This window comes from Hirundo rustica, chromosome 7 (genome assembly GCF_015227805.2).
Source record: "Hirundo rustica isolate bHirRus1 chromosome 7, bHirRus1.pri.v3, whole genome shotgun sequence".
Taxonomy (NCBI): domain Eukaryota; kingdom Metazoa; phylum Chordata; class Aves; order Passeriformes; family Hirundinidae; genus Hirundo; species Hirundo rustica.
Window position 1 is genome coordinate 4,949,462 of NC_053456.1, and position 19,741 is coordinate 4,969,202.

At 36.4% G+C, this 19,741-nt stretch overlaps 1 protein-coding gene across 1 annotated transcript in view; it reads left to right on the forward strand.

The window, feature by feature from the left end:
* LRP1B (LDL receptor related protein 1B) overlaps positions 1 to 19,741 on the forward strand; it is a 498,089-nt gene that overhangs the window by 432,686 nt on the left and 45,662 nt on the right. The window contains exons 68-79 of the mRNA XM_058421333.1: positions 2,589 to 2,695; positions 3,317 to 3,446; positions 4,435 to 4,541; positions 4,895 to 5,027; positions 8,070 to 8,192; positions 8,649 to 8,771; positions 9,030 to 9,167; positions 9,664 to 9,798; positions 10,371 to 10,490; positions 11,651 to 11,892; positions 17,598 to 17,821; positions 18,080 to 18,186. Of these exons, the coding sequence (XP_058277316.1) occupies positions 2,589 to 2,695; positions 3,317 to 3,446; positions 4,435 to 4,541; positions 4,895 to 5,027; positions 8,070 to 8,192; positions 8,649 to 8,771; positions 9,030 to 9,167; positions 9,664 to 9,798; positions 10,371 to 10,490; positions 11,651 to 11,892; positions 17,598 to 17,821; positions 18,080 to 18,186 (1,689 nt within the window). The remainder of the gene's footprint in view (positions 1 to 2,588; positions 2,696 to 3,316; positions 3,447 to 4,434; positions 4,542 to 4,894; positions 5,028 to 8,069; positions 8,193 to 8,648; positions 8,772 to 9,029; positions 9,168 to 9,663; positions 9,799 to 10,370; positions 10,491 to 11,650; positions 11,893 to 17,597; positions 17,822 to 18,079; positions 18,187 to 19,741) is intronic.

Here is a 19,741-nt window from a genome sequence, read left to right on the forward strand (position 1 = left end):
TTTATATAGTTTCTTCACATGCAACAAATTCACTCTTCTGGTCATATCATAGGTGAAATAATACATGTTAAAAAAAATTTGGATGTAAAAAATTATTAATGCTGTCATGCAAATCATTGTGCTCATTAGGATTTTTTTTATTATTTGTCTTACAGTCTATTGTTTTTTAACTATATTTGGACAGTGTTAAATAAGAGTTATTAGCATGGGTATTGGTACACAATGAGTCCACAGTAAGAAATGTAGGATACATTGTTAACTTTTCTGAGGTCATAGCTGTCTGGAGAGAGAACCTTTCAGAGTTTATTTGGATTTTCAAAAACAAGTTACCACAAAAATAATATTTCCTCTTTTAGGAAATGCCAAAAAAGGAAAATTCTATGGGAATTAATCTTATTATATATATCTAACCTATCTTATTCCTGTTAAAAAGAAGGCACCATATTTTTTTTTTTTTTTTTTAATCTAAAGTGATTAAAGAAAATACAGGGTACTGTAAGCATTGAAGCAAAGCAATCATAATAAGGCTGTAGCAAGACATGAATTCAACGAGCATAAACATTTTCATGTTGGTAAAGGTTCTTCCTAATGCTCTTTTTTTGCTTCTACAAGCTGCCAAGAAAACAAATCAGTTAATTTTGCCCTGGGATAAGTTTGTATCTCAAATGCTTTACTTTGGGAGGAGTTTCGGTGTTTTGGTAAGGCAGAAGCTAAAGGATGCTGTCTTTCATGGGTTATGAATTAATGTTTACTGATGGAAAAGTACTTTTCTGTGTTCATATGTAAATCACAGAGCTGGATCCCAGCAGCACAAGAAATATTTCTTGCAAACAGAGAATTGAGTACTTAGCTCTCTGTGTACATTTTTCCAGTATCAAATCTCTGCTTATGAATAATTTATTAGCAGTATAGCAAAAGTATTGGCTTGTATTTTTTACAATCAATATAGAAACATGACCTTTTTTTTTTTTTTTTTTTTTTGCTTGTGAATTACTTTTCCCACAAATTATGTCCTTTATATATTTTGTCATATCATGAAATTCTCCTTCTTGGCCTGTTGAAAACAAAAAGAATCAAACATCAAGGATTTGCTAAAGCTTACACTTTGAAAAAAAAAAAATTGAGGTAATGTGCATATAATCTGAGTCCAAATAAATGCCAACCAAATATAACATTTCTGGAGAACTGATGCAATTGCTGTAGATATGTTTTTAAAATTAGTTTCCTATAACTTCAGAATTAAAATTTGAGCCTGCCTGAAAAATGACATTTCTCTTAAAAAATTTCAAACAGACTCATTTTGAGTCTTTTTCTGAAGTAAAGAGTAGAAAAATACAGTGGAGAAGTTGATTAAAACGCTTCTTTTCCTGGAATAATTTTTGATTTTTATAAATCTGAGGGGGGAAAAAAACCAAAAAACAAAACACCTGAAGCTGAGTTGATGTTAGATCCATGTAACTTATGTCTGGTGTATTCTCATGCTGGTATTTACCAATTTTTTCTCCATTTGATGCCTCTAATTATGTGTTTGCTTTTCTTTATCACTGTGGTACATTTTACAAAAGCATTCATGCTTGCACCTTCCATAAGTCCCTAAAGGACCTTTCAGCATTACTCAATTTATTGCTGGCCATTCCTACTGCCATTCTGTCTCTTATTTTTTTATTTCCCACCCTTCTTCCTTCAGTTCAATCACTGCCATTTGCTGTTTCCCTTTTCTCTGCTGAAATTTTTTACTAATTAATCCTTATTCTAGATTTTACATCTTTTACATAATGTGTTGTTTACTGTGGCAGAAATAATCCCACAAATAATCCTTGTTTGCCTTCTAAATCCTTTTATTTCCCAAGCCCTCGGACCGGCAGATCTAAATTGCATGTAGAGATTTGCTTAACTTAAATCCCCAATACCTTGGTTTAGTCTAGTGCTCCAGCATCCAGAAAATGTCTTTGGTAGTGGTCCTCATTTTCAGGAGGAAAGCACATGATGTTCTCCTGTGAGAGTCTTCCACAGAGGTCCCCCTTGCTGATGTTTCTGTGCCAGCAGTAGTGAAAACTTTCATTTCATTTGAAACGCCAAACTTTTGTGTTCCATTTGCCATTCCCCCGAATGCTGAGCACGGGGGAAGCTGACTCTTGACATGCACACACTAAAAGGTATGTGATAAACGAGGTGCTAGTGTGTGATGGAAAGTCAGAAATCTGCTTAGTTCTGGTGACATTGGATATTGGCATGCAGAATGTATTTCTGGTCTCTGGTACTCATCTCACAAACCCTGTAATGACGTACGTCTGTTGAAATTCATAAAATGTCTGCACTCAACATCATGTTACTTTGCAAAGGAGTTTGATGGAACTGAAATGTATGGAAGTCATGAAAGTATTTTCATTACTATCTTCCTATATGTAAATGGAATTTAGTTAAAAGGTGCTGTGGAATAAAATCCCGCAGAAAACCGCTCCTTATCATTTGCAAGCTAATTGTTTTGAGTGTTTACTATTTATTCGTTGATTGACGGGGGGAATTTATATGTAAAATAATTGAAGGAAATTCTAATAAACCTAGGGTTGTTTCTTTTCTTTCTTCAGAGCCTCAAACATGCACTTTGAAAGACTTTCTTTGTGCAAATGGAGACTGTGTTTCAGCGAGATTCTGGTGTGATGGAGATTATGACTGTGCGGATGGCTCAGATGAGGTAAGAATCTTCCAGGAAAAGTGTTTCTTTAGAGAATTAGTAGCTTTATATTGTTGGAGAATGGATTCCTGCATAGAAATTTTCTAAAAGGCAGCAGTGGGAACTCTACACATGAATCCATGTATTCCAGTATCATTACTGAATTAAAACCAAACCTCTTGATGTAGTTATTCTAAAAAGAGAACCTGCAAATAAATCAAGTTTAAGAGTATTCTACATCCTCTCGTCCCAGCAATAATCTGATTATGGAAATACTTTGTGTCCTGATTGGGAAATCATTCTTTTTACACACAGCCCTGGTTTGGTTTGAGAGATTTTTTTGAGAGAACAATGAAGACTCTTTGTTGTGTACCAGAAGCTCACTTTGCGGGTTTTCTGTCCTTTATTTTTTTTTTCCTTTTTTCCTGTAAATACTAGATCTCAGGTGTTTCCCAGTGTTTTAGAGTGTGTGAGCCACCATTGAATCATATCCATAAAAATATTTCATTCCACAAGACTTTATTTACTACATATTTCATAACATGTATGATTATGGGCTGTAACTTCTGTCGCCAGCTGCACATTTACCAACGTTTAATATAAACTCTTGATCTTGTTTATTGGTTGTTTCTTTTGTACCAGAGGTATTGTGAAACAGGCTGTTCTAGGGATCAGTTCCAGTGCTCCAATGGCCAGTGCATCTCGGCAAAATGGAAATGTGATGGTCACGAGGACTGCAAGCTTGGGGATGACGAGAAAAATTGTGAACCAGGTATTGTTTTAAATAATGCTGAAATATAAAATGAAGCCAGCAATAAATCACAGTGAAGGAAGAATACAAATAATCAAATCAAGATTTCTTGGGCTCTAGTAGCGGCAAGAAAGTGCAAAAAAATCTGAAATACTTGGCGTTTTTAGTTTGCATCATTGTGTCTTCCTGCTGGTGTTTTGAACACTCTACTTACATACAACTCTACAATGTGAAGCTGTGTTGAGGCATAGGTATTTAATTTAAATATTTTCAATTGTAATTTGATAATAAATACTCAACATATAAAATTCTGCTCTGAAAACATCAGTAAATTTTGCTGTGCCCTGAAATGCTTTGCTTTGTGGTCTTCATTCAAAGTTTAATGGTCCTTATGCAAAGATTTTGTCGACTAAATTATTATTGTTAATTTATCTATATTTTTGCTTTCTTGGAAATACAGTTGTTTATTTTTGTTGGAATTTTTTTTTTTTTTTGTAATCTAGATGTAACTGATAAAAGCCTGTGACAGAACTCTCCTGATTTACAGCACAACAAAAAATCCACCTTTATATAAAAATATCCTGCTCAATATTTATGAATTTTAATTGTGATAGTTTATTCTTTTCAAAAGGATAATTTCCTAAAAATTTAGCTTATTCAATTATAAATTAGCTATATTTAGCTAGACCCTAGGTCCATTTTAAGGAATGCCATTTTTAAAATATACTCATTCTATGAATGCATGCATGTGTGTATTTGCCTTTGTTATCAAGCATAAGGAGAAAACAAAATTAAATTTCTAAGTGGAAAAACACAAATACCTGCTCACCATCATTACAATTTATTTAGGATGCCACAATTCATATTTGTCTACTATTTTATTGTAGTTTATGAGAGCTCTTAGACACAAGTTTGCTCACTATGTTAACTGGGAGGAAACTTTAAATGAAAAATCAATTTATTCATGAACTGTCTTTTGCTTAATGCTAAAATATGTGTTTGTAACCAGCATCTCCAACCTGCTCTTCAAGTGAGTACGTGTGTGCAAGTGGAGGCTGCATTTCGGCATCTTTGAAATGCAACGGGGAGTTGGACTGCGCTGATGGATCTGATGAGGTACCTGACGCAGTTCTGGTGGTTTGGTTTTGGTTTTTTTTCCTGGTGTGGTTGTTTGTTTTTTGTTGTTTTTTGGGGGTTTTTTTTAGGTCTCTGAATAATTGAAAGGGCAAATAAGGTTTTGTTGCATCCTTTGATTACTGTCAGATAACTTAGCCCCATGATTATTTGTGTGCTCTGTAGACACGTGGAGCCCAGAATTCCAGAGCGTAGAAATTGGTTTTCTCAAGGTCAAACCCCAAGCATGGTTCTGGGGCGGTTTCCATCAGGGACTGCTCCCTCCTGGCAGCGTAGGAAAGTTGTTGTTGTTGCTCTCATTCATTAATCCACAGCTCGTGTCTGTGTTCACACAGATGGATTGTGTAACAGAATGTAAAGAAGATCAGTTTCGGTGCAAAAATAAGGCCTACTGCATCCCTGTGCGATGGCTCTGTGATGGGATCCACGACTGTGTGGATGGCAGTGATGAAGAAAACTGTGACCAAGGCAAGAGACACTTCTCTAAAAAAAGTTTTTTGGGCTTTTTATGAGCACACACACACTGCAAGTTAGTGGTACCTTGGCCATTATGAGGGGAGAAGGGAAAGTTCTGTGATCTCTTCTGACAAAGACAGTACAGCAGCTTAACAAGATCTGGAATAAGCACAACTTGGGTTGTTTATGACTTGTTCCTCCTTTCTGTTTCCCTCCCCAGTGATGAAAAGGTCATGTTGTTACTGGAAGCATATTCTTTTTCATCAGGGAAATCAACAGTAAATCTGGTTAATTTAAACTTTTATAGGCCACAATAAATTACAAAGCCACGCACAATGAATTACACAGCTGTGCAATATAATGAACAGTTGCTAAATAAGTCATCTTAAGAGCCCCGGTTTCTGTTTGTTTCAGAAAATCATAGAACACTTGGGATTGGAAGAGACCTTAAATTTCATCCAGTTCCAACCTTCTGCCACGAGCAGGGACACCTGCCACTATCCCAGGTTGCTCCAAGCCCCATCCAACCTGGCCTTGGACACTTCCAGGGATCCAGGGACAGCCACAGCTTCTCTGGGCACCCTGTGCCAGTGCTTCTGGCATCTTCTTTTTTGTGTTTGTCCAGCAGCAACTTGTTCATCACAGAGTCCTTGTGGCACACCTTGACTTTCCTCTTTGTTGGATCCTCCAGATCCTGGAGAAGCCAAAGTGTGCTGTCCTGGAGCCCAGTGTAGGGAGCTTGCTCTGCACCCTCCTTGCAGCCCTAAGGGTCTTGAACTCCCCCTGCCATGGTCACTGCAGCCCAGGCTGCCCTTGAGCTTCACATTCCTCCCCAACTCCTCCTCCTCTAAGTCAAATTAAAGTAGTTTTTTTCCTAAAGAATAATTCTATTTGGCATTTTGTCATCTTCTTGGGGTTTTTCCTGGATTTTTCTTCTTTCTTTTTTCTTTAAAGTGGGTGGTTCTGTGTGCTAGCCATTTACAGTCACGTGTTCTCTGCATAAATACAAGGCATAATGAAGTACAATTATATGTGATAAGAATCAGATATGAAGTAAACATAGTAAAATATCCTTTCCTTGTTTTAAGTCTATTATGCAATACTTAAGACTAAATGAGAAGAAGACAAAAAGACCTTATGTGGGAATGATTAAGTTTAAAAGAAAGACCAGAAAATTCAGGGAATGCAAAGAATATTCCAGAGATGTTTAGGGGCAAGAAGACAGATAACAAAGTTTTAAAAAAAAAATAAAATCTAGTCCATTTTAAGACTACTTTTAAAATATCTGGACTGTATCTCTTTAAAACCCAATGAAGTGTGAGTAAATAGTAACACACTTATTTTATCTGATGTCCACATTATTCTTTGGGTAACATAATGGAGCTTCTGTGAACTGCAAATTGCTTATAATACAATAAGAAGCCTATTCCTAGTTGATTATTGCCATCATACTTTGTATTTATGTCACAATTATGATTCTGTTGCAGAAATCTGTTTTATAAAGGAATTGTGACAGGCAGAGCAATCACATGAAACAAATGCCAGTTTATCTCACTGATAACTAATTTTTTTCATCTTTGGAAATACGACAAACACAAATGGAGTTTTATTCTACAGCATTCTAAAATAATATCCATAATATTTATCTGTGGCCCACTGTGCATGTTTACAAAAATAACTCTCTTCAATCTTATTAAACAACTAGAGTGATGGTTATATTGTGATTGCACACACTATTATTTGGATTCATGCCTTTCATCATGAAGAGTACTTGAATTTTATATATTTTCCTTGGATAATTGTACATGATATTTCTGTTAATGTTCATAAGTTATATTTGCCATGGGGGTGGATTATACCTGGTAGCATAGTGTAAGAGTTCAACATCCTTTTATGCAATGGGCATTTCATGGAAATTAGGATTTTGGGGGAAAAAAGTTCAGCCATTCTGAACATTTATAGCAAAAGAAAGCCTTCTGTTGATTTTAATGAAGTGTGAACAGGGCACTGAATGGGCGAGTAAAGAGCCACTGAAGCCTGATCTAGCTCTTAGAGTGGGTGTAATGCATTGAGGTAAACCACAGTGAGAGTTTTGGCATTCTCGTATAAAATTTCATTGTTTCCTTCTCTGCCGGTACGCAGCTTTATTTCTTTTTTATACTCCACTCCTCTCAGGAAACTGAAAATCCAGTTACCATAAAAACGTGTTTATTAAGGAAATTAATTGCAAGAACTTTCCATAACTTTGTTGATTGGTAGTGATAAAATGTAGTCATAATTGGGGAACAAATTCTTTCTTACCACGGCACACATTAAAACTGAATCCACCTTGAACTAATTTCTAAAGCCTGAGAACACTCTGCCCTAAAAGATTTTCCCTCACCCTATGTTCCCTTTTATTAGACAATTCAGAGTGCATGGAAGATTTTATTCTTGCTGCTTTCTGTGTTCAATAAATATCCTGATGAGGCATTTCAGAAGTTACAGAAGGGAAGATCCTGTCAGAGGTCACTTAATTTTATCACTTCTGTGCCCACATGGCTGGACCTTTCCTAGACATAGCATTTAGAGGTGATGGGGATTTTACAAACCTGGCCAAGGCTGCTGCTGCTCATAAGAAGTGGAATATTTTCACATATTTGGCTCTATTTCTGTTTATATCATTCTCTCATGGCGCAAATTTCTGATGTACCAGCCAGGCCTTTGCTGGGATGCTGCATTACCAAAGGGAGATACAGACTGTGAGTTTAAACGTCTCCTGGCTAAATGCCAATGGAGCATGCCCAGCTGGTCACTCGTTTGGTAACTGCCTGTGGTAATTCCCAGCCAGCACTCAGGAACAGGAAGGGGTTGGTCAAGGAAGAGGTTTTTGAATGAGCATTCCTCTGCCCTCTCCAACCCATTCCTTTGGGATCTGTGAATTCAGTTATGCTACCTGTGTTACTCTCTGCAAATAGTATGTGATAAGTGGTTGCAGAGGTTTTATCAAAAACTGACATTCTTTCGTCTTTTTTGTTTTCCTGCCTTTTTTCTGTCGTCTTTTCATCTTCCCAGGGGGAAATATATGTAGAGCTGATGAATTTTTGTGCAACAATTCCCTCTGCAAACTACATTTTTGGGTTTGTGATGGTGAGGATGACTGTGGAGATAACTCTGATGAAGTTGCTGAAATGTGTGGTATGGCATTATATTTTTCAGAGGGTTTTTGTAATAATAAAGCAAGAATGACATTTAAGACACACAAATATATAAAGGCACGTTTGTCTTAAATTTTGTTTTCCTTTTAGAAGATAAGCTTGAAATATGGGATAGAGTTTTCTTTTGTAATTGCTTTTCATGTAATTTCAGATATTTGATATTTGCTGTTTTTAAGAAATGAAACTTTTCTGTAGGAAACTCACAGAGGGAGGGAAAAATTACTTGTATATGTAATATTGAGCATAATTACACTTCCTACTTCTTTTTCTTCTTTTCTGCCATGTTTACTGGCTCCCAAAACCAGCTATAAATCACCCTTATCACACGAAATCTCTAAATGAAGAACTTACAGCACCAACACGTATCTGGCTTTGATGTGTTGTTTAAAAAAGATTAATAGCTGGGTAACAGCTGATTCTTTTCTTTGCTGTGCAGTAAAGTTTCCCTGCCCTCCAACGAGGCCGTACAGATGTAGAAACAACAGGGTTTGTCTGCGGCCCGAGCAGGTTTGCAATGAGGTCGATGACTGCGGCGATAACTCGGATGAAGATCACTGTGGTAGGTGATTTTACCTTCCAAGGCACTCAGGGCAGAGAAAACACCTTGAAGGCAAACTTTGTTACGCAGATCTGCTTGTCCTTCAGTAAAGCTTAACTGCAGGTTAGCAGATCAGAATTTGAAACTGAGTGAAATTAAGCTTGAAATAATTTCCAGTTGCTTAATGCTTCGCGGTCGTTCCCATTTGTACGTGTCTAAAACAATCCGAGAATCTTAAATACTGATTTATCTTTCTCTTATTAATCTGTAATTACGTAGATAAAATCACGTATAAAGCCAGACCGTGTAAAAAAGATGAGTTTGCTTGCAATGACAAGAAATGCATTCCCATGGAGCTGCAGTGCGATTGGTTTGACGACTGCGGAGACGGCTCAGATGAGCAAGACTGCAAAATAAGTGAGTTGGGCTGGCAAGATCTGTTTTCTTGATTGTACCAGAAAACAAACAAACAACCCAAACGTTCATCTGTGCAAGAGCTACTGAACAATACAGAACTCAGTTTAACGTCGTTCCTTCTTTTAGTTACAAATGGATGGAATTCCGTACCACAAGAGCAAGGCAAATTTTACAGCAATTCAAGCTATAGAGGTTTTTTGGTGTAGCTACTAGTTCTTTACAAAATTTGAGTACAGGCTGATTGTATTTTGTTTCATATTTGCAAGGAGAAAAGTTCTAGTGTTAAATTCTTGATGGGAAATGTCTATACTTGCATAAGGTATAGCACATTAAATTATGCAGATGTAGATAAACACTGTGGTGCCATTTGTTTGTTAAAAATTCACCTGATGCTCTTTAAACAGAATGAATTTGTTATTTGTTGTTGTAACTTTAGGTCTCATTTTTAAAACTTTAATCTATCAGGGATTTTTTTAGACATTTTGTTTATATTTAGGTGTCGCTGAATATACATGTGAAGATAATGTGAATCCCTGTGGAGATGATGCATTCTGTAATCAAACAAAATCTTCCCTTTTGTGTCAGTGTAAACCTGGATTTCAGAGAAACAGGAGGAATAGACAATGTGAAGGTACAGATATTTTCCATCTTTCCTTATTGTAAAGTATTGAAGGCAATTTTTTAGTCAATTTTCTGTACTGGAGAAGGAGATACATATCATGTTTGGGGTTTTTTTCCACAGAGTAGAAGCTATTTGATAGCTATGGGATTAAGAACTCTAAAAAAAAAAAAATTTACAAAGCATGTATTCTTACATTTTACCTGGAGAGGTTATCAAAGATTTAACACTAGTTGAGAATGTCAAAATGTCCAAGTCAGGCTATTAAATAATTGAAGGACTATATGGGGTTTTTTTAAGATCGAGTAGATTATTTAACATTGGTGTTGAGGCTGGCATATGAGAGTATTTTGAGATGCTTAAAATCGTGAAGATGCATAATACAAAACTGAAATCAAAGTTAACAGAGAGAAAGTGAAATTCCTCAGAAAGTGTAGTCTAAACATATATGATGCCATACTGGTCAGCAGGAAAATGTTTATGAATCTCCTTTGTTCTTCTGCTTTGTTCCATGATCATATGAACATGTTAAATAATAAGTGTATCAAATTACAGGTATATAAATTGCAATTTTTTCTTCATAGATATCAATGAGTGCATGGTATTTGGTGCCTGCTCCCAACACTGCCATAATTTAAAGGGCTCTTACAGCTGTGCATGTGAAAAAAATTATAAGGAGAGGAATAACAGCTGCGTAGCAAAAGGTAAGGCTGTAAAAATCAAAATAGACAGTTCTGCCATTTCTTATATAGATTGTCCATAATTTTGAAGCATATTTGCCATGAGAAAATCATATTAATGAGTCATTAGTGTTTCCCACATCACATGGACTCTCTCAGGGTTTGGCATCATTGCCCATTACTAAAGAAATCAGATTATGCCATGGGAGCAAACAGGCTTACTCATTGAAGATAATGGTTTGTTATTATAGGAACACAGACGTAATTCTGAGGGCTTATAATTTAAAAATCTGGGAATCTTTATCCTAAATCTGAATTGTCCACAAGCTTCATTTCCATTGTAATACCGTTCATGCTTCCTTCTTTCCCTCACTGATATTTGCTTTAACCAGACTCTTCTTTGCTCTTGCATTTATCAGGAGGAAGGGAACAAATGATGTTTGATTATTTCATACTCATAAGGAGGCAGTGCATTGGACAGACATTTTAAATTGATTCTCTATGGATAAATGTGATATAAATGGGGAAATAAAAATAATCCAAATACATCCTAAATTATCAAGCACATTTTAAACTTTCTCAAAACTCAATGAATTGACATTAGAAAACATTTTCTTATGAATAATATACTTTACAACATCTGGATCAAGATGGTATCTGGCTATCTAAATTGAGGAGATTTAAGACACAGGTTCTGTTGCGGTCAATTTCAAAACTTCACTGCCTTCACTAAAGATAAAATCATTGCACTTCTAATTTCCAACAGAACAATTTAAAAATGTGTTTATTGACAGCTCTGTATTCCTTTAATACATACATTTAGGACCCTCTAAAGACAGCATGCATGTAAAAATATGGGATTCTCGTGGGCTGAATACATAATATCCTGGGGTTTTGTGCACTGCTTAAAAATATTCCAATTCTTATATTATGTGCCCCTTAAAATATAGTCCTGGGTGTCTCACTGTGTGCTTGGAGAGCACTGAAGTTGATATGTTGATATCAGAATAGCAAAAGTTACATTTATTGCCCCAAGTGTGTTTCTGCAGTCTTCAACAACCACAAAATAAATTTAACATCAGAAATTATACAAGCTGAACACCAAAAAGCTACTTGAGTTAAACACACTGATTTTGCATTAGTTGACATTTACCTTATTTTTGTTTCATTATAATAATCCCTAGGCTCTGAAGATCAAGTTCTCTATGTTGCTAATGACACTGACATCCTGGGTTTTGCATATCCATTCAACTACAGTGATGCTCATCAGCAAATATCACATATTGAACACAATTCAAGGATAACTGGGATGGATGCATATTTTCAAGGGGATATGATTGTTTGGAGCACTCAGTTTAATCCAGGAGGGATTTTCTACAGAAAACTTCATGACAGAGAGAGAAGGCAGAGTAACAGTGGCTTGATAGTAAGTGATCAAAATCAAAGATTAAATCATACAAATGTCATTCAATTTATGTTTCTGTTCTGACTCTTCTATAATAGCATGGGCTGATTTGGTAAATTAAAATTTCTATCTGAGAATGGTTTTATTTGAGTGATCTATATGGCTAACTAAAGCCTTTTTGTTCAAGACTCTGAGAGATTTGGTAGATTGTCCAAGACAACACGATTGTAGGATTTAAAAAACTTTCCCACAGAGAAATAATCACTGTATTAGAAGCCTGGGAAGTCTGTATACCATCAAGATTTTTTTATTATTATTTCAATAGAGAAAAGGGAAGAATATATATAGAAGAAGAAAGCCATGAATTTCAAATCCATGGAAGAAATTGGAGATAGGCTAAACACAGCTGAATTTCTACAGTGATCATATAAACAATAATATTGGCAAACTTATGACATATATTTAAACATTAGAACAATTAGTATTTATTCCCATTTTTGTTGAACTGCGTGGTGTCTTATTTTGAATATGCATAAATATAAGCTTGAGACTTTGCAACAGAAATGTGGATTTTCATAAGACTGGGTAATTTCAAGTAGTCTTTACTTGAAAATAAAATCAATGCAGGTTGTTACTCATTTTGCCTAAAATATTTCAACAAATGTCTTTAGGAAGTGATACTGCTGAACTGAAGATAATAATGTGGTCTTTACACTGGTGTTTCTATAACACTGTAAATATAGATGCTGGGTTTTTTAGTCTTTACTGAATTCGATAGCAGAGCAGAGTTTTTAGTTTTTCTTGGCCCGTTAGAAAAAGACACCTGTCTGGCTGTTTCGTGTTTCCTTAAGCTTAGGAGAGGTAACAGCGATGACCTCCCATACATGGCTGCTTCTATACACCCAGCAGAATAAGCAGGAGTAGCAACAGCAGCCCAGTCTTTCATCTATAATTCACACACTGAAACCACTTCTGAGCACATTCCATCCCAGGATATTTCCCCCCCAAATGAATGGCATTCCTGACCTTTGACCCAGCAGGGCAAAAAGCCTCGGGATGTAGGCACCAATGGACCCTGAAGGTACCCTGAGTCCTTCTTTGTGAGAGTGGTTGAAAACCAGCACTTGCACCTGCCCAGCAGAAGCGTCTGGATTTTGTTCAGAGAACATTTATGGGAAGTAGATCTGAAGCACAGAATAATGCCTAGGAGCTCTAGCAGGTCAGCTCTGTCGTTGGGCTTCTGCAGAAGGATACCGGTATTGAAAATGGGGAGTAGTTCTACCGCGGAGTTTTTCTCATTTAAATGTGGTGTGTATTTCTGTTTTAAAAATCCTGATAAACAGGTCTCTGTGTTGAGTTATTCACTGGGAAATAGGGAATGTGTAAAGCCTTGTGAAGTTAGTGTTGATAAGGCAGTGGTGTTATTTATTTTCTTTCCTTTTGGGGGGTAATCGGCAGATGCACTCTGCATCAAGAGCAGTTTGCTGACCCACAGCCTCTCTAGTGGGTCTAACTCTTTCTTAGAGGTCCATAAAATTGAGCATAAGCTTCCTTCAGACATCTTCATAGCCCAGGGATTGAAATTTTCACAGCTGATTTGTCATTGTCTCCCCACTTAAACTGCTAGAGAGAAAATATTCTTAGAATTAATATTTTCCTAATGTGCTGAATTTTTTTTTTCAGTTTTCGTATCCTTTTTCATTGCTATCTGAAAATACCCTTTAGTCACTTCCTTTCTGACTCAAAGATATTGAAAAAGTGATATTTTTTCTTTATACCCCATGTTCCCCTGTCTCTTCACTGCAGCTGGGTCCTTTCGACAATGCTTGATCCAGGCCAGACAAAGCTTTTTGACAAATCTGAGTGTGGAAAATGCACACACTGTATTTGAATGTATCTTGGACACTTCTCATTTATATTTGTGAAAGATTTTCTTCTCATTGTGCTTAACTATTCAATTATTTTCCCAACGTTATCTCATTAATATTCAAATATTGTTGCCTTATTTGCAGCTGATCAATAGGTTAATTGGTTTTATAGTGTTGCCTTAATACTGTCACAGAAATTTGGTTTTAAAAAGCTTGAGAAATCCTTAATTTTAACCCAAGTTTTTTTAATGGGTAAGTTTTCAAAGGTTACATTATAACTTTTATATCTAGACTTTGATATGTAAATTAGGACAGTAAACTTGAACAAAGTCACCTGCATTTTCAGGTAATTACATTAATGCAAAAATCCATCTCAACCGAAATTGCTCCATGGAATTAGCATATCAAGAGCCTTCCTCAGAGAATAGCTTTAAGTAGCTCTCCTGATTTTCTGTGGAAAGGGGTTTAAGACTGGTACAAATTCAAGCATTAAAGGAAATTGTAAATATCAACTCTTCAGAGTTTATTGACAGATGCAGAAGAGGGTTCCATCCCAATCGAGTTCAGGCAGTCCAAGTGAGTTGGTGATAACTGGAGCAGCTGTTTGCTGCCTAATCCTTGGAGAGGGCTGGAGGAGTTATCTGAGGTGAATAATGAACGCGGAGCGACCCCGCGCTTCAACTCAAGTGCTCTATTTGATGGAAGAGGACAAAGAGATGAATATTACAATACTGATACCCTATAACAGAGAGAAAAGCTTAGGTTTTGTTGTGTATCCAGCCAGTCTTTTGGCAGCCTGTCCAGCCCCAGTGTTCTGAGAGCTTCACAAGAGCCCTTAACCACTCTTGTGGCACATCCACTCGTGTTTCCCAACACTTGCCCCAGGGCCCAGTGCATCCCTGTGAATGCAAACTATTTCCAGCCCCTTTTCTCTAAATACCAGGAGTTTAGGGTTTTGCCTTAGAGCTACAGATCCTTCAGGATGAAATTAGAAGACTCTTTCTGGAATCAGCTCATTGGGATTTATAAATGATCCTACTTTATGTAATTCAAGTGGTGGCTTGGTGAATCACTGCACCCACTCATCTGGGAAGCTCATCTCTCAACAAAAGTGTTGTGTTTCAGTGGGTACAAGTCTAAAAGTTTTGGTTTTAATTTCTTTTTACTGTTCTAGTAACATAAGATTAGATAATGTATTATTTTTAATGAAGATAATTTAGACAAAATAAAATATTCCTTCACTTTGTTCCCCAGCAATTCCATACCCAAAATATCTGCAGAATAAAAAAATAAAATACTTCTTCCTTGTGCTTGTGATACAAATTACCTTTGTCATTTAGTCTTCCTGTTAAGCATTACAAAGGGATGTGTTCCTACTGCACGTGCAACGTATTTTCTCCAGTCAAGCTTGACTTTAGTGGCTGAAAATCTGTGATCTGCCATTACATTAAAAAGGTTTCCACATCCAAGTTACTGCAGCTTCTTTTTTATGTTTGCTTGTTTGTTTGTTTTGTTTGTTTGTTTCAGGTTTTTTTTTGTTATTAATTCTTTACCTTGAAAACAGAATTTTCAAAAGATAGCGGTTCTGATCAAAAGCCGTTGAGCTGACGTGGTCTGTAACCGTGCAGAGACTTCCAAACTGTGAAAGGCAATTAAGTTTCAATCCCCAGTTTTTCTAATAAGTTGTAGTGCATTATAATTAGCATCAAAGTGGGCTAAAATCACTGTAGAAAACATTAATGTCATTTCCTTCCTTATATTTTCATCCTTATTTTGTATGCAGAATTATCCTTCAAAATTAGCATAATCCAAACAAGCTATTAGGTAAGAGCTAATTTTACTAGACAGTAAGTAATTTTACCAGACACTGTGAGAAGATGAATATGACCTCAGAAATATGATGTAGCTGTAACTTAACAAACACAACTGGAAATTGCACAGCCTCAGCATCAGCTAGTGGGGGTTTTTGTTTCTTTTTTTAAAATCTCTTACATCAGATGACTCCTTGACATTTCTTCTGCTTGTCTCCGTCTGCATTTGATCTCTGATATTCCCCCCAGCATTACTGGAATTTCACTTTCCCTGTCTGGCTGAGGAGAAAGGGTCAGTATTCCTCAGCAACCCCATCCTTGTTCTGGAATTTTTGTAGGATGTCCCTTTTAGGATGTCTCATCTGCTTCTTGAGCCACCTCTTTTGGGAACCATCTCTCAGTCTGCTTGGTAATTCCCATCTTGGTCTTTCCAGGCTCTCCAAAAACAGTATCACTGTAAACTGTGGGTTTAAATAGTCAAAAAAACCAAAACAAAACAAAATTAAAAACAAAGAAACAAACATCAAACAAAAAACCAAAGAAAAAAGTGAGAGGCTTTTCTGGCTCTGACAGCTGCTTTCCTTTTAAAAGAATATTTGGTTCCAGCATTGTAAGCCATTAATCCTTGCAGTATCCAAAGAGATCTCTAGGTATGAAAGGTATTACAGTATTACACAGGTGCCTGAATGTTTCACAGAATGAAAAGGAGTTTGGATTAAAAATAAAATTTTTATCCTTTTTTTTTTGTCCTTTCCGTGAATGTTGCTTAGATAGTAACTAAGAAAAAGTTTGTTATATGCAAATGCTACCCTTATTAAAAAAAATAAAAATCAACTTTCTGTTATTTGTGGAAGCATGTGCTGCCATTGTCATCATTGCATAGCAAAGAATACAATACTTTCTTTAAAAATCAGCTGTGACCCTGTTTAGAAATAAATACAGTTTTATAAATGCCGTGATTGATTTTGCTTTTTTACTATTCCTCTAAATAGAAAATCAAGGTTTTGCATACCTTCTATGACATTTTTGCAGAATCAAAGTTTATGAGCTACAAACTCTCTAAATTCACCCTTGTGGTCACCTAGAGAATGAAATGACCTTTATTTTATGATGAAAATAGTCTACACATGTCTTGTGGTATTAGGGAACTCTGACACTTGAGGAAAAACAAGTTCTTTTAGGATTTTCTTTCCTGGTTTTCAGTTATGTGGCTTAGTAGAATTTTTTTCATTTTTAAAGGAATACCTGGTTTGTTCATAATTTAACTTGATGTTGTTATAAGTAAATATGCAAACAAATTGCAAATTGCATATTGTATATAATTGTGTATTTAGCTCATGCTGGTCTTGAGGTTTTTGATACACTGCATTCATGTTAGAAAGAGTTGGGTGATCCCATTTTACAGGTGATACTCATTTCTGCAGGAATTCCAGTAAACTTTAGAGAAGCTTGTTCATATAGGAGATCTAATGATTAATGATTATGAGAAAAAAAATCGTGATGGAGATCCTTCAGTTGATAAACTTAATGTTATGATCAGTCAAGCCTCTTTTACGTGTGAAGATGAATATTTGTGCATACAGAGGGAATTTTATGCAGTTTTCTAAATGCAGGGATTTTCTCTACCCTTGGCAGCCACTCCTCGGGATGGGCTCGTGCTCTTCCACTGAGGGTTTGGGGTGGAACACCAGACTGTGGTTCTGCATGGAATAAAATAAACTGCATAATCTTATAACTTCCTTTCCCTTTGGTTTCAAATTACAGTTCACAACACTTGTTTGCTTCCATATCAATAGTTCAAGTAGATGATGCCAAAGCAACTTTCCCCTAACGTGGGTAGCCTTAAACTTGAGAACAGATTTGAAGCATTGACTTGTTCTGCATGGAATGGAGGTGTCAGCAGACCCCTCAGAGCTGAACTCCTGCAGGTGCAGTTTATGTCTTTCCAATGCAGCGTTCCTGGAAAAAAATGACACAAATCTGTGTCTGTGCAGCTGCTGTGAAAGACCATTTCCACAAATCTGACTGCAACATCTGTTCCTTTTAGTGTCCAGAGTTCAAAAGGCCCAGGGGCATTGCTGTGGACTGGGTGGCTGGGAATGTTTACTGGACTGATCATTCCCGAATGCATTGGTTCAGCTACTACACAACCCACTGGACCAGCCTGAGGTACTCCATCAATGTGGGGCAGCTGAAGGGACCCAACTGCACCAGGCTGCTCACCAGCATTGCAGGAGAGCCATATGCAATTGCCGTGAATCCTAAAAAGGGGTATGTATCCTTCAACACCACTCGGGTTTGGTAAGTCAAATAAGAGTACAAAACGGAGCAAAGGGGAGAAAATTATATCTGCAATTGTCTGAACGTTTCCAAGTTGTTTACTTAAATCCTCTTCAACTTAACCTGGATGTAAGCCAAGATCTCTGCTCTGCCAGGAATGTTGAAAGGCTCACAGCAATTGAGCATCAGTGGAGTGTTTTGGGGTTCTGTGTAAGCACTCAGCTTAATTGTTGTGTTTAATACTTTCAGGATGATGTACTGGACAGTTATCGGGGATCGGTCTCACATAGAGGAATCATCCATGGATGGTACTCTGAGAAGGATACTGGTTCAAAAGAACCTGCAAAGACCTACAGGTGAACACCTTGTTTTTCCCAAGTACCTGGCACTCACTAACTCAGGAAGATTTCACCCAAGGAAGGGGCATTTTCCTGTATTTACTGCCTGAAAATACTTTAGTAACATCCTTCTGTGTTTTCCTCCTTTCCTTCATGGTAGAAAATAGATGTTCCTTAGAGTTTGTTAATTTTTTTGTCAGATATTTAACATAGGCCCATGAAGAGGGAATGCAAAGAGTTCAAACCTTTAATATTTCCTCCCAAATAGGACTTTACTAATATTGTTTACACTGTTCTTAAATTTATTACCACATATGGCTTTCCTATTTCAAATAAGAGGGAGTTTGAGCATTTGGGCTTCGCTTGATAGGATTTACACAGAAATTTACACAGGAGTGTTACATGTATAAATGAAATAGAAGTACTTTTATCTCTGATGCCATGAAAGATACATTGAGAATGTTAGTTATTTATTCATTTTTATTTAAATCTTCTCATTAAAATGCAAAGAATAATTTAAAGCTGGGGAGTGGGGACTGCTGCTAAAACATGCCCCTTACAGGTCCCAAGCATCACACAGAACCGACACATTGTGATTGCCTTTTACCAGAAATTATTCTCTTTAGCCATATCCCTGAATGCCAGAGGTTTTTTTTAAAGAGGTTTTTTTGAGGTTTTTATGGAGCTTTAAATGCAAGCATATTTCACTGGTCTGTGAGTCAGATTTTCTCCAATTCCTCTCATCTATCTGAAGCTGGTTAATTTATGACCTTAAGAGGAGTATTTTCGCTGTTATGTATAATTTCTTTTGATGTATTTTTTCTGACTTACCTACTTACATAAATAGGAAGAAAAATAACTTTTCCCGTTCTTATTAAAGATGCACTGCAACTTCAAAAGCTCAGAATGAAATTATTTTATGGTTCCAATATTTTCTTCAGGCTGAAGTTTTTGACATGACCTAAAATGGCATATTAACCATTTCATCTTCCTCTGTGAGGCATGGACTACTTGATTTAACTATTTAATTATTGCCTAGAGGCTGGGTATTCATAATGCCGTTGATCTTTTATTTCTCTTTTCATAGACAGCATAATATGTATTTATATATATTAAAATAAATATATAAAATTTAAATTAAAATAAACTGGGTTTTAATTCTGTAAGACTGCATGGGAAGTATTGGTGATGAAAATGAGAACACAATGAAACGTGTGGAAACAGGGTGCAGACTCCATGAATTCTGAATGCCTTGTTTTTTAACACGGGATCACACTGGTGTAATTGCCACGTTAGATTTTGGTTGGAAGAACAGATGAGAAGATTTGATTCTGTATTTAATTCCCACCTGGTATTTCTAGCCGTACCTGCTGAGGAGAATGGGTTAGAAAAGGTGCTGACCTTGGGCAGACTAAGGTAAAGAAAATAATAAACCACGGTTGCCAAGGGGAAGGTTTAAGTGGGAGCTCTTATATTTTATTCTCTTTGGTTTCCAGTCAAGCCTTTTCATTGCCACAATATTTTGTGTACACAAGAATATGAATGACATCAAGTTATATAAAAATACTAATTT